Here is a 16,199-nt window from a genome sequence, read left to right as displayed (position 1 = left end):
AATGAATTACTAGCAGGCGGTGACCGCGTACCGCGTGGAACCCCCTTTATTAGTGTGTTATCAGTCATCATTGTATCAACTTTTTATAAATGAATTATCATGTATTTTCAAAATATGATTTGTATTTCATTAATCAGACTACTATTTTGCATTTGCTTTGTGATTTTGTTTTTGCTGTATCTCTGCATACATACAGTACAGAATACTGTATATAGTGCACACAATGTTGTCTATGTACCCAATTTTCTTTCTCTCTCCCTACACACACACACACACACACACACACACACACACACACACACACACACACACACACACACACACACACACACACACACACACACACACACACACACACACTGCATTATTGTGCTCTAAATGAAGAGGGCTTTGGAGGGGGGTTCATTAGCTGGAGTGATGGGGGGAACTCACTCACTGCTCTCATATCACTAACAATGATGGAGAGAGTGAGAGAAGAGGAGAGGAGGGGGTGGAGAAGAGAGAGGGATGTGGTGGAGTAGCAGAGTGGTGGAGTAGCAGAGGGTATGGTGGTTACTGGTTAATGCCCACAACATTAATTATTCACACACACACACACACACACACACACACACACACACACACACACACACACACACATACACACACACACACACACACACACACACACACACACACACACACACACACACACACACACACACACACACACACACACACACACACGGGGGGGGGGCACATGCAAGCAACCATCTACGCAAGATGATCACAGCCTGGACCAGGGTTGCCAACATTGGACAGTCAGAATTCATGAGATTTGTTGTGGTAGTTTGGGGGGGGGGGGCCTGGAACTCCCCAAACGGGGGTCTCCCCCCCCCGAAACATTTTAATAGAGTTGATGTATTCTCCTATGTTCTGGTGTGTACAGAATTTGATTTGATAACCGAAGCAAGACCGATGTAAGACCCAATTGTAGGCTACTAATATTTACTACTTACGGTGTGAATATATATCTGTGTGATCCATGCAATCCCCACACCCCTTAAGCGGGGGGTCTGGGGCTCCTCCCCCAGAATGTTTTGAACATAGTAGATGTAATTTCCTGTGTTCTGGTGAATTCTTGTAGTTTGATACCAAATCCAGGAGAAATGACACGTGTTACCACGCAAAGCCACGGAAATCCCCCAATCCAGGAGAAATTCAGGAGAAATGACAATTCAGGAGCATGGCAGGAGATGGGGTAAAAATTCAGGAGACTCCTGCCGAATTCAGGAGTGTTGGCAGCCCTGGATGGAAAAGAGGAGCACCACCTACGTAGACACACTGCGGCGTGACAGCGGAGCTGACAAGACCCTGATGATGGACAGGAGGTTAGCGATACATGCGCCGTAGCCGCAGATTTTACAATATTTTGTCGTTGTCGGGCGGAAACCTTGTGTGTCCAAAACCTCCCCCTTTTTTGTCATTTTAAAAACAAGCACACAGTTTTGTGTGACAGTCTTGTGTGATGAAGCAGGGCTTTCATTTACGAAAAAACTCATTTGAAACTTGGAGATACAAGGTTTCTGCCCGACAGTGACGATTTATACAGTATGCTGAAAATAGAACGCAACACCCGAGTGCTACCAAACCCTAAATGACTTGTCTTTTAGTTCAACTGGATTCCCTCTAAACTAGTCCCTCCCTAACATTTTAGTCTGTTGACAACATTTTTAATATATTTAGTATTAGTTTTTAGTCATCATAAAACATTAACACTGCACACAACAGACTTCATACTTCATGGCATGACGGTGTCGCTCGTAGAAAATAACAGATTTTCAAGCTATACAGAGCTATACACAATCACATCACATCAGAGAGTGACAGCATATATAAATCAGGTTTTAGGCTTTCACACAAAGTGAAGTCTAGCTCCCGGTGTACTCGTGTAGCTATTAGGTTGGTATCATTAAAGCTCTCCAGGCTAATTATCTCCCCTGATGTGGAGTAGGATTGGCCGACAGGGACACATACTGCCTGATTGACTCGTCTATACTCAACCAGCCGGTGGGGAGAATATACTATAGCAGACACACAGCATAGTCACACACACACACACACATAGAAACAGGAACACACAGAACACAGGCAGACAGGTGCACATTCTCACATACCGGTATGCGCGTGTGCACTGTGCACACACGCGCTTGCACACATGCACACACACACACACGCACGCACGCACGCACGCACGCACACACACACACACACACACACACGCACACACACAGAAGCACACTTGTTTCTGTCACTGGAGCAATAGGTCCCATGTGAATTTACATCTCTGTGAAAAGAACTGTCCCTTAAGGTCCTTAAGGATTGAATGTAGGCCTATATATGATGATGGATTCAATGTGTGTTGCGTGTGCCTGTGAATTTGAGTGTGTGAGTGTGTGAGTGTGTGTGTGTGTGTGTGTGTGTGTGTGTGTGTGTGTGTGTGTGTGTGTGTGTGTGTGCCTTCTCCCTCGCTTTCTGTGCGTGCCATGAACACGCACACGCACATGCATGCACGCATGCACGCACGCAGACACACACACACACACACACACACACCCACACACACACACACACACAGGCGCGTGCATACGTGCACACACACACATTCGCCTCTCTCCTCTTCCGTGAGTCAGGTGTCACATAAGAATGTGGAGAATGTAGGCCTGCGATGAGCGATGGAGTCAGAGACTGCCAGAGAATGGGGGAGAAAGATGGAGCAACAGGGAGGAGGGAGGGTAATGCAACAGTGTCCATCCATCCCATGCCAAAAATAGCAGATCTACAAGCTTCGACGAAGCATAAATCGGGCTGTGCTTGGCGGTTTGCCCACCGCGCATGTGTTGTATCAAACGGTGACAAAGAAAATCAATCTTTCACAAGGCGCGCAGGCAAAACATATTAATCGGATTATTCTTCATTTTAATTTCATCATTAATCCACAATATACGTGTCTTTCAAAAGGTGTTTGGAAGATGGAGGCTGGGTGTTAGCGTGCGGGGGCTGCGTGATCACGCCGAAATGGTAACAGACAGAGGAGAGAGTGCAGGAAGGAGGAAAAATGGGGAAAATAACTTAATGTACGAGGGAGGGAGGAGAAGCCTAATGGAGAACCATTAAGGCTTAGCATAATGCATTCCGTTTTTGTGTGCGTGTGAGCGCGTGCCCGTGTGTGTCATATAAAATAGCAATGGGTAGAGAAACTGCGATGGAAAGAAGAGCTAGATAATGACATGGAGGATAGCAGCCAGGGGCATCACAAGGGGTAGGGAAGTGGGACTGAGTTACCAGGGCCCAAGGTGGAGGGGCCCTATAGTAACTTTAGCTATTGAAAAATAGCAGATATACAAGCTCACAGCGCGGCACCGAGTGCCGCGCTGCGAGCTTGTAGATCTGCTATTTTTGAAAAGTCGTGAAAATGTGCGCACATCTTTGAATATATGTATTTTTTAAGTGAACATTTGTAACTCAAATTTTTGCTTCTGGGGGGTCCCTGGAACTAGATATTTTGAGATGGGGGGGGGGGGGTCCTTCACATGAAAATGTTTGAGCATCACTGACATGGAAACATAGGTTTCTTGGCACACATTTTCACGATTTTTCAAAAATAGCAGATCTACAAGCTTGCAGCGCGGCACTCGGTGCCGGGCTGTGAGCTTGTATATCTGCTATTTTTCAATAGTTAACATTCATGGGGGGCCCACAGTGAATCCTTGTACCCAGGGCCCAGAAATTGGTGTGACGCCCCTGATAGCAGCACAGTGGGAGTCTCGAGCCATGAATCTACGGTATTCCCTGGCACAAAAACACCTTTCACTCGCAAGGTCAGCTTTATCTCTACGATGTATGATAGTGGTAGCCCATTAAAAGCCAAAGTGTTCACATTTTCTTCGAACAGTTTTAGCCAACATGCCAGTTCCTGATTCCCCTGTGTATTCTCTATAATAGTCTATTGTCACTGCAGGAGTTACTATTGCAGCGACAGAGTTGCGTTCCCTGCCCGGCTTCCCTCATGTGAACACAGCTAATTGTTTCAGACACCCAGCCAAGGCTCTACTAGTCTCCAAAGTAGTGGGCAGGAACTGCCTGTGTGCCACCCTAACGCCCTGACGTCAGGATCTGTATATATTTCAGTATCTTTTTGTAAATGGTAAATGGTGCATTTATATAGCACTTTTATCCAAAGCGCTTTACAGAGATTGTGCATTACATTCACCCATTCACGCACACATTCATACACCGGTGGCGGAGGAAACCATGCAAGGCACCAACCTGCTCACCGGGAGCAATGTGGGGTTCAGATTCTTGCCCAAGGACCCTTTGACATTAACTCAGGGGGAGCCCGGATTCGAACTGGGAACCCTTAGGGAACCCTTCGTGCTCTAATAACGGTTTCTCTACCTCTGAGCTATGCCGCCCCACATAGCTTTGTAGCAATGGTCTTGTGTTTCCTGTCTTCTTGTAGTTGCTACTGTCTTGCAATTATAGTTAATTTGCAATTCACCTGTGTCCTGTTTGGTTCCAGCCAATCCCTGTGTTGATTGTTCTTCTGTTCACCTATGTCTAGCTAATTGCCAAGTGTATTTATACAAGTCTCTTTCCCTGGGGTGTTATTGTTTATTGAATTTCTTTTCCTGTTGTCTGGATGGAAGTCTGAGCCTGTTGCTTGTTTGCCCATGGTTAAACAAGGCTTAAACCCATGCATTAACACCTGAGGCCAATTCTACAAATGCCTTCTAAATCAGTAGTTCTCACACTTAACAAAATTATCCCACAAATCAAGCAAAAATAGCAGATGTACAAGCTTGCAGCGAGGCATGGAGTGATGCGCAATAAGATCTTTATAAGAGCTTTGAGATCTGCTATTTTTTTAAGCCCACGTTTGTATGTCGGTGCCATGGCATTGGTCCGAAGGTTCATTAGTCCGAAGGTTCATTAGTCCGAATTTGTTAAGAATACTATGCCTAACTCTAACCCTAACCCCAACAACCTCAGTAACCCTAACTAAATTTGGACTAATGAACCTTCGGACTAATGAACCTTCGGACTAATGGGCAGTCCCCTGTATGTCAAACTGGAACTAATACAAATCACATTTATTTTGGTGTAATTTATTATTTGTAGCCTATTATGCTAAAGAAAACGTCAAGTAGACCTGATATATAATGACTGATGTCATTTCTAGTTTATTTTCGAAATTGTTTCACCCTGGTCTAGCCCATTCACTGAATTTAGATGTCACCAGACTTATCCGTAGTCTGGCTACGCAAGACTATATCCAGTCTGTACTAGATCTCTTTTTATCCTTCTGCACTAAAAATCGTTTCTAAAAAATAGGCAATATGCGAGCCAGCTAACGAGTCACAACACAATGCGTTGAGAGCGTATAAATCTACTATTTTCACCGACTGTTCACTCAAGAATAGGGCCACTGCAGTTTGTGAGGTTTTATTTATAGGCTGCCATGTCAGCCTATAAATCAAATATGATGAAACTCGGCTGCCAAACATGGTGCTGAGATCATTTGGTGGAAATTCACGGCTGCTGAGGAAATGCTGGAGTTTATCCAGGTGCGAAGGTACCAAAACGCAAGAGTGAAGAACAACCGCTTTGATGGTTCAGAGAATGGCTGCCTGCCAGCAGAGGTGAGGCACACCTACCACCGTAACCAGCAACACAACAACCATGTTTTTAGTTATTTGATTGTCTCTCTCCACACTGTCGGGGAATCCCACCATTTTGTTTGCCAGGGAAGTTCCCTGTTGACATCAATTTGAAATCTATAAACTTCGTTTTGATCAAATGTTGTTTTTGTCAGTCTTTGTGATTAAAAACAAGGCTATGGGTATGGGGATGCTAGCATATATACAGCAGTGGTTCTTAAAGTGGGGTCCAGGGACCCCCGGCATCAACTGTCCTTGAGGTGGTTCCAGGGGTTCCCCTCCTACATTATTGATAGTTAAAGGTAGGATAAGTGGGTAGGGGTAATTCAAATGATAATAAAATGAGTCTATGTTCTGATAGTACTATAGTTACGGGAGCGTGTTGATATTGCGACGTAGCATTTGTTCGACGTCCCATTAGTTCGACGCTGGTGAATGCTAACATGGCGAAATGCTAAACTGCCAACCACTGACTAAACCTAACTCTAACCCTAACCTCTGTAAAACTGTGCCTAAACCTAACCCTAACCCTAACCCTTAGTTGATCAAATGACACTCAGAAATATCGAGCTTTTCCCACTAGTTACTATTGTATAGACTAGAGTGTTTGGTCCATATATGGACTTCAGCCTTATCCCCTTTGAAGAGAAAAAAATCAGGATAGAGTGGGGCCTTCCTCCAATTATGGTCGAGTGGGGGTGGGCCTTACGCGCACCAAGGCCTGCCCCCACTTGATCATGATTGGAGGAAGGCCCCCCCTGCCTGTCACCTACATGAAAACTGAAACTGAAATTTATTGGTGAAATCACTTACCCTACCTTTAAGAACCAAATGGAGCCTAAAGCCCGTATCAGAGTCTACGGTGGAGACCTATCCACCACAAATTTGAGGTGGAAAGCTTTCCACCTCAAGTCAGAAAATAAGTGCAGGCCATCATAGTCACGGCCCGGTGAAGTCCTTTACCCCGTCTAGACCGGTTCAGGTCGACCAATCAGTGAACGGGGTGTAAAGCCTGCCTGTCTGATAGTAAAAACAGAGAGATGTGTTGGGACTCACGGTGGAAAGCTCTCCACCGTGAGGAATAATGTAACGTTGTAGTTTCATGCTCAAAAAGACTCGAAAAGACTACACCGCGGTGTAAAGCCTTCCAGCGCGGACCCGACTATGATACGGGCTTGACGTCTTTAATTCCAAGAGTGTACAAATGGAACCAAACATTGGTGGACTGGGCATCTGGCATAATGGTAATATGACCGGTGGGCCGACTATACAAGTGGGCCTGTGGGCCAAAATAAAAAGACATTGAAAACCATTTTAGGATATCTTTGGGCTGGGCGGCCACAAGTGGACCAATCCTTCAGTAGCACCGGCCCACATAGAGCAGAGAGACATCACATGATTGGACCACTAGCTTGTCTATCATCTGAATACTGGCCTAGTAGCCCAATCACAGGCTACTGTGGCCTAGGAGCCCCACCCAAACATTTAACAGCATACAAGCCCACAAAGCACCACAGCCTCGATGCATTGTGGGCTTGTAGATCTTCTATGTTCGGTTTGTGCCGGTTGTGGTGGGCCGGTCTGGGCCAAGATGCTGAATTTATGTCCCAGTCCGGCCCTGGAACCAAATGGAACCTTAACACGGATCCATTTGGTTACATTTGTACACTCTGAGTTATATGGGGGTCCTCAAATGGGCTAATATATACCGACTGGGGGTCCTTTAAATCAAAAGGTTTTAGACTATACTGTTAGGTAACAAATCATGTCGGCGAACTTCTGTAGCCTCGTGAACAAGCCTCTCCCATTTTCATTTAAATGTATGTAGATTTCCAGAGAAGGCTGGTTCACGAGGCTATAACTTCTGTGCCTTTCCAATGTTTTGGACTACATAGCAGTCGTCCATTGACTTCCGAGTACGAATGTATTGTTCTCATTTTCTTCTGGTTACGGTGACACAGGGGGGCACAGAGAGGGGTAAAGACAGAAGGGGGTGGGTGGTGTAGGGGGTAAGAGGGGTAATAGTGGGTACAGAACAGATGGTGGAGTGGATTCTATGTTCAGCTGCCTGGGTGATAATGGACTGAGCTGTCAGTCACTGTGTGTGTGTGTGTGTGTGTGTGTGTGTGTGCGTGCGTGCGTGCGTGTGTGTGCGTGTGTGTTTGTTTGTGTGCGTGCGTGTGTGTTTACACAGTGTTTTCATGTCTTCGCTTTATTGGTGCATACATACATTTTTTGTTATTGCATCATCTAGGCATGAAAATTAAAAAAATGTAAAAAGCAGCAGCTGGCATCCAGAGTGAGTCAGGGCCCTAATGTGTTTTGCCAGGCGCTCAGATCTGGACACACCCTTTCAGGATCATCGCTAAAGCCTGATTCATCGAAAATAGCCAAAATAGCCAGCCTAAAAGCTGAAGCTAATGTAGGGCCACTATTTTTCCCTGCGACAACCATTGTGCGACAGAGCATATAAATTAGGCTTAATGCCAAACTCAATTCACCTGCCCGCAGAATACAGTATCTTGCACTTGTCCCCCCCTTCCCAATCCAATCCTTTGCTCTCACAATACCTTGTCTATTCTCCCTTCATTCATTTTCCTCTGCCTCATCCTCCTTTTTCTATGTTTACCTCTGTTCTGCTCTCTTGTCTTGTCTATTTACTGTCTCTTTTCTTGTCTTTCTCTATTTTGAATGGACTGTTAACTTAATTCCCTCACGTAGCCTTAGCATCTCCTGCCATCTAGTGGTAATATTATGTAACAAAAACATGCATAAGAGAATACCATTTGAGAATCATGACCTCAGGCAATCACAGGGGCTACAATCCAGACAGCAACCATTTGAATTTAAATTGCTCCATAATATTCCTCCATCATGTTGTTCTGTGGGTTTTTGCTCAGGCTTGCAGCTTTTATAGCTTTTATTTTTGAACAAGTCAGTGAGCACAGAGCTGTGTGTGCCGCGCACGACTGTTCATCATAGTCAATGACATTCAGTATGCCAGGCACATGCAGCAGTGGTTATAGTACACTCATAAACAATACACAATAAACAGACATGTGGATGGATGTATATTGAAATGCGCACATGGACACACACGCACGCACACACACACACACACACACACACACACACACGCGCACACACACACACACACACACACACACACACACACACACACACACACACACACACACACACACACACACACACACACACACACACACACACACACACACACACACTCCCCAGGAGTACACTGATGCACTATATTATGTATGATGGGTTCCATTACTGATTTGTGGGAACATTTGCTGCATCAAAACAGGGGAGAAATGCCACACAGTAACCGCTGTAATGAAATCAGTGAACCCCGCACATATTCTGCGTTATAGTTATCTTTATTGTGTTCATATACAATTACGTTTCCATTTATGGCCGCAGTGACACCGTTTTGAATATGCGTTCAGTGCTTTCCATTTAAACAGGCACAGGTGAAAATAGGTTGTGCTGCATTTCCATTTGTGAGAGCGGCGGCCACTGAGACGCTTTCTTTTTTCAGTGACGACAGCGGGCGAGCACGTTGAGCCTCTGTCTGGCATGTTGACAAGGAGGACACATTCACCAAGGCAGGGATCAAACTTGTGACACTTCCTCTTCCTCAAATCTCTAGTCTAACTTTCCTCTCATGACAGCTGCGGAATTCTGGGTCATCAATAGGCCTATGTCCGTACACGGACAAATATGTCAGTGGCAAGACTTGTCGTTGTCTGTGGCAAATGTTAGATTTTGTTCGTCATTATAATGTTCTTATTTTCATCATCAGACCCAAACACTGAAAGACGGTCTCCAGGTTCTCTTATGACACTGATTTACTATGACACTATGGCACATTAGGAGTCCGCCACTACAGTAGTTCTCAATCCTTTTCATTTTCAAGGACCCCCATAATTCTGAGAGTGTACAAATGTTATAGTCCATTTGTAATACACCCTCAAAGTGTACAAATGTAATGGTCCATTTGTAATGGTCCATTTGTACACCTTCAGAGTTTCAGACCTGTAATGGTCCATTTGGACCACCTTCAAGGAACACTGAAGGTCCCTCAACGCACTTTGAAGACCATAGCACTAGTAGTATACATTTAGTTTTTGTTTCTGGTAATATTTGTATGTCCATGGCAAAAATAGAATTTTGACAAAAAATGTCCACCACAAGCCAACATGCGATGACCCCTGCTGCGCAATACATGCAAGGGTTTATTGCGAGCTCCCCACCACAGGCGAGGTAGTTCTAGGTAGTGCAGTGGTGGTGAAGGGCGTGTATCTGTCCATGACGCTGGCGATCCAGCCGTTGTATCGGCACAGCTTGGTGTAGACACCGGTCTGCGAGGGGTCACCGCAGCCACGTCTGAGCCAGGACAGGCCCTGGAGCTGACCACCGCACTCCATCACACCGCCACTGTCCGTCTGGAGGGCCAGGAAGAAAGGGATGGTATAAGGGAAAGGAGAGGGAGTCAGGGAAGGAAGGAAGGAGGGAAGGTGGGAAAGATGAAAGGACAAAATAAGGAAGGGGAAGAATAGAGGGAAAGAGGGAACAAAGGGAGAGGGGTCAGAAAAAAGGGAGGGAGGGTTGAGGAGAAAGAAACGAGAGAGGAAGGAGGGAGAGAAGGGTGGTGGATATAGGGAAGGAGGGAGGGTATAAGAGGACAAGGGAAGGGCGTGAAAGAAGAGAGGGAAAGAGTTTAAAAGAGGGTGAGAGAAAGAGAGAGAGAGAGAGAGTTCATGGTTATTTATCCATTGATGAATGGCTTTTGTGTTTAGATGCTTGGGCAATCACTAGTGACTTTCATGGCAACAAAGCAAGGGGAATTGGAAAGAAGTGAGGGAGAGAATGAAAGCAGGAGAGAAAGAGAGATAGAGAGGGCAACACGGGCATCCGAATTTAGGGCCTGAGTGGTCAAGAAGATCACATAAACAGAGATGAAAGAGACACAGTAGTGCATTATAGTAAACTATTGCAGATTTATGATGCTCTCGTCCATGCCAAATATGCTGATTAGCAGCATCCCTATTCTGGGTGTGAATATTCAGAGAAAATAGCAGATCCTTGTAGATCTCCTATTTGGTGTGAACTAGAGGGGAAAAAGAGGGGACCGAATAGAACCCTGGGGACTGGGTGACCCCCCCTTTCCTCCTGGTCAATAACTAAATAAGGGTTAAGAGGTTAATGTTGTGTACGCACCAAGCAGTTGTCTGTGTCGTATCGACCAGCGCACAGCATTGTTGGGCTCCAATAGTGATGTCCCCATGGGAAGGTGCTCTCGCATGTTTGGTCATCCACAACAGGCACGAATATACACTTCAGCTGAGATGAGACTGTGTAGAGAGGAAGGAGGAGAGATTGTTAGCTGTTTACTCAAAGCACACACAAACACACACATGCAGACAAATAGATGTACATACATACAGACAAAAATCATGGATGGCATTATCTCTGGTGCACTGTACCCCCACACAGTAAAATCTTACAGTCAAAGGATCACACCGTGACGACTATGACCAATGGTATAGTTGAATTCCATTCATTTTAGTATATTATGAAAATCTACTTGACTTGAATCCATCAAGCTAAAAGAATACAATTGTGTTGAAATTACAGCCTTTTTTTATTTGTTTTTGGGCTTTTATGCCTTTATTGATAGGACAGTAGACTGACTGGAAATGGGGGGATAGACGGGGAGTGACATGCGGCAAATGTCGTCGGATTGGGAATTGAACCGGCGATGCAGGCATCCATGCCTATGTGGTAATGCCTAAGTGGTGTGCGCCCAGACCAGTAGGCCAGCAGGCGCCCTGTAATCATGGCGTTTAATGCATTTTCAAATACGTATTGGTTTAAAATATCTAGCAGAAAATAGTTCCCTGGAGAAAAGCACAATTTTTACCACCAAAATGAACATTAATGATGCATGCATGTATATGGTCCTTTAATTTGTTGACTAAATATCTGCCTCCATACTCCTAGAACACTTCTACGTTTTACAACAGTGTAATTGTAAACACTCTGCCGAATATGTTTTTATGGTGTGACTGGAAGGGGCCTGCTGCTTAGAACAGCAGATCCCCTGAGTAGAGATCTGCGTAAGTCCCAAGGACAGTAGCACAAGCAACAACAAAATACAGCTCAGCTGTACCACAGCCAACCACGCAGCATTACTGACATTGCTACACCAATCACAGCGGTGTAAAGTAACTAAGTACAATTTTGAGGTATTTGTACTTCACTTGAGCATGTCCCATTTCCAATACTTTTACTTCTACTCCACTACATCTCGGATCCAAATATGGTAGTGAGAGCGACAGAGATATAGAATGTATTATTTATAATAAAGTATTACCCCACATACAGTACAAGAAATACTAGTAAGACGCCTCAGGACAACAAGCGACCTTGGGCAAGGTCACACCATGTCCTGTTCGATGTGGGCTTAATATTAATGACATCAGGGATCTCCATATATGGGCATAAAAGGGATTCTGTTAGAGTGGTTCCCATGCCATCACAACATACAATCCTCCTGGACTGCGTTATCAGTTGGCTGTTAACCCTCTGATTTGAACTGAAATACAAGAAGATTCACTCACAGTAGTTTGACCGGCTGGTGTGTCCCCAGCCACTGACCGTGCAGGTCTCTCCTGGCTGTGGGCAGCGTGTGGGCAGCTGGAGGGGCTGGACGAACGGGGTGAGGCGAGCGGGCGCGGACAGACGGACCATGGTGAGGCTGTGGAGTGGCGAGCGGTACGGGCTGTGCTGGATCACCTGCGCCACCCGAATGTGCTGCTCCGTGCCCTCCTGCACGCCCAGGTCATGTTCCCCCAGAGACGCTATCGTGTCGTAGGGTCTGGAGAAGAGAAGACATAGATAGATTAGATGCAGTGGTTCGCAAATTATTTTGAGGGATCCCCAGATGATTAATTTAATGTGCAACATTGTTTTCTCACTCAACATTAAATAGACCAACATAAAGTTTAAGTGTATAGAGGGTTTCTACACATTTCTAAAGTGATAATTTAAGGACTTTTTAATATAAAATGACAAATTGTCAAATATTAGAGGCTGAAATTGTGAAAATAGCCGTCTTCATCTTCATGCTCATGTAGATCTGCTATTTTCACAATAGAATCGTGTTATACAACATGTAATTCCTCAACTCTTAGTGCTTGTCAGGGTGGGGGGGGGGGGGGGGGGGGGGTCCCCAGTTAAAATATGATTATTTTGCTGAAAAGGTGCAACAGTGCGACAGTTCAGCACTAGTAGCAACCTACGCACGCAGCATCTACCTGGGGAGTAAAGCCGGCATCATAGTCGCCTGGGCGGTGGAAGGCTTTACACCGCGGTGTAGTCGTCTTTTTGAGTAGGAAACTACAACGTTACATCATTCCTCACGGTGGAGAGCTTTCCACCGCGAGTACCGACACATCTCTCTGTTTTTACTATCAGACAGACAGGCTCTACACCCCGTTCACTGATTGGTCGACCTGAACCGGTCTAGACGGGGTAAAGGACTTCACCGTGGGCCCGCTGGGCCGTGACTATGATGTCCTGCACTTATTTTCTGACTTGAGGTGGAAAGCTTTCCACCTCAAATTTGCGGTGGATAGCTCTCCACCGTACACTCTGATACGGGCTTAAGAGGAGGATCTACCTGATGTTACAGGAGTATGAGGAGGTCACCAGCCACCACTCGTTGATGAGGGCACCGCTGCAGGATGCTCCTCCCCCATGCAGCCTGACCTGCCACGGTCTGGAGTGAGGCTCGCATTCCTTGTCATCTTCCAGCGGAGCTGCCCCTGTATTAGGCAAGACAAACACAGTTTTACCACTTAGAGCCGGTGGTTTTCAACCCTTTTCAGAATCAAGGTCTGTTTCTGAACTGTTCAGAGCTCTCCTCTGAGACACAGGGAGAAGACAGAAATGCCTTGACACCCTGTGTATACTTTGTCATATTATGGAGAATAGTGAAAATCACCAATACAGGCTCACAATGAGTCTGGAAATTGTAGAGTTAATCAGGTTTGCTGCCTATAAAATAACACATTGCACACAGTTCATTGGTAAACAAAATATTAAGTCATTTGGTGTTAAATACAGTACCTACCAGTGAATCCTAAAGCAATGACCAGTAGCAGTAGCTTCATGTTGCTCTCTCTGTTATTTGTTGTATGTCGTCGTATGATCTCTCAAACAGTACGTGACTACAGCCTGGAACGTCTGGCTCTTATATACCTGTTCATGGCCTTGTTTTAAGGACGGGCATGCAGAGGATTTCCGGCTCACATTAAGTATTGTCCTAGTATTCTTATCAGAGCAATTCCTGGCACCTGAGCTTATGATACGGTTACGCCTCAGGTACAGTTAATAACCATTTCCTTGTCAAAGAATTGGCACAGAGAAAGATTGTACCCAGTAAAGCTACTGTGTAAATGTATAATATTTGTAACTCAGAGTGTGCACATGTAACCAATTTCTTTACAGGTAGAAACTCTAACAGTGGCTGTGTACTTGCCATAAGTCAATGGTTCCGTTTTGTTTTTTAAGTGTGATAGTTCAGAAACTGATGTGTGCAATGACGACCTCTTTACTGTCGACAGAGATTTGTTTTGAAGGTATGATAGAGGAGTTTGTACTCTTGAACGAACTATATGTGTCTCATTCTACAGATGAAATAACAACCAAGACAGTTGGATAAATACTCTTAGGCTCAAGGGGCTGTATTGAAATCTTTTCATTTTGTTATATTGCAACATTGCGTTTTTTTAATACGTGTGCAATATACCCTTCTCTCATGATTGGATACATCTTTGCAGAGTCACGATGGGAAGTTCCAGAAGTCTTAAGTTATTATTATAAACGTGGTTAATAAGGTTAATATTTCACCATGACATGATTTCCTCATGTTATGCAACTTCCACTGGACATAATGTAATGACTTTGGATTTGGATTATCAATAGACAAGATTGATTTTGAAACACTGTGGACTTTGATAAGTACTCACTGAACATATCTCCTATGTAATAAACATATAGAAAGGGTTTTAAGTTTTTGATTTCATTAATTTCAGTTGATAATGATGCTATAGAAAGGCTAGGTTAAAATATACTGCATTACATCTAAATTGTAAATAACTGGCATATGGTGCAACTAATCTGTAGCCTGTGATCCAGACTGATTCATTTCAGTCATTTCAGTTTTCAAAAAAGTCAGCCGAATGGAGCGAATCAGTCTGGATTCCAGGCTAACTAATCTGAGCTACTATTCACCTTTCCCCAAAACTATTCATAATGTGCTTTACATTCATCAAGTCACACACTGACCTCAGAGGAACCCATGCAAGGCACCAACCTAATCAGAAGCCAGTAGTGGTTATGGGTTAAGTGTATTGCATCCTGTTAGGGGCTGAGTTGTTGGTGAGAGACACAGGGAGACTTGTGTTTCTTTATAATAATGTCCTTTTTTGTCTTTTATTTTTTCCAGCAAATATATTACAAACAGTTATTCTGGGCACAATAACCATGAGGTCCAAATAAAGGGACTAACCAAAATGAGACATGAGGGGAACCACAGTGGAATGTCCAAAACTGTTACTTTTCAGGATTCAAAGTCCTTATGCCAAAATTGCAGATATAGTTCAAAACAAGCCACATCGCGATGGGTTTGAGCTTGTAGATCGGCTATATTTTTTGTGTGACACTGTAATATGATCTAGGGCATTATGAAAATAATAATATGCAAGTGTGGAGGGGCGGTTTTTATAAACTGGGGGCTCCCCACAAAGGTAGTAAAAGAGGCCCCCCCATGAGCGCGCGTGAAAAATAGGTATGCGTGAAAAAACAGTATGTGCGCGCGCCGCGCGCGAAGTGCAGGAATTAAAAATGCCACCCTCCAACTCAATACCTATTCTGAAAAAGTGATGATTTAGCATGACAAGACAATGAACTTGACAAGACAATGAAGAGCAGAGGCAGAGGAAGCCTATTGTTGTCATTATGGTTGGTTTTAAATACCTAACCACAATCATTTTGGATCTATTTGATTAATTTAAGAAGAGTACAGTAAGGTAAGTAAGGTAATCAAAGGTATATAGAGTAGGCCTATATGTATATTTTTAAACAGGACATATTTGATGCAGGACAATAATTATTTTAATAACAATAAGGGAATATCAGTGGATAATAATACTTTAAAATGATATTTTTACAATTCCTTTTTAATTATTATTTTTCAAAATTTAGATAAAATTAAAGCTGCAAGCAGCAATGACCGGGCCCTCGCAGCTCTACCCACGTCACAAGGGGCAACAGCCAATCAGAAGAGGGGACGGAACTAAGTTAAACCAATTAAGGTGAAGGACTCTTAATGAAGTCATATGACACCAGCCACAAGTCTGTATGACAAACGGTTCATGAGATATAGAGGCACTTCCTGTTTGGCAAAGG

The 16,199-nt window shown here is 44.3% G+C and overlaps 1 protein-coding gene across 1 annotated transcript; it reads right to left on the bottom strand.

Annotated features, from left to right (window-relative positions):
- Positions 1–9,958: 9,958 nt before the first annotated feature.
- LOC308297657 (trypsinogen-like protein 3) lies at positions 9,959–13,900 on the bottom strand (the record flags this gene model as incomplete). Its single annotated transcript, XM_080741185.1, has 5 exons — positions 9,959–10,168; positions 10,944–11,077; positions 12,347–12,603; positions 13,408–13,552; positions 13,861–13,900. 5 exons carry the CDS (start codon positions 13,898–13,900, stop codon positions 9,959–9,961), a joined length of 786 nt encoding a protein of 261 aa, XP_080597311.1.
- Positions 13,901–16,199: the final 2,299 nt, after the last annotated feature.

Source organism: Nannobrachium achirus (genome assembly GCF_963921795.1).
Source record: "Nannobrachium achirus genome assembly, chromosome: 2".
Taxonomy (NCBI): domain Eukaryota; kingdom Metazoa; phylum Chordata; class Actinopteri; order Myctophiformes; family Myctophidae; genus Nannobrachium; species Nannobrachium achirus.
The sequence above is the reverse complement of the archived record's forward strand: the minus strand, read 5'-3'. Positions and strand labels throughout refer to the sequence as shown.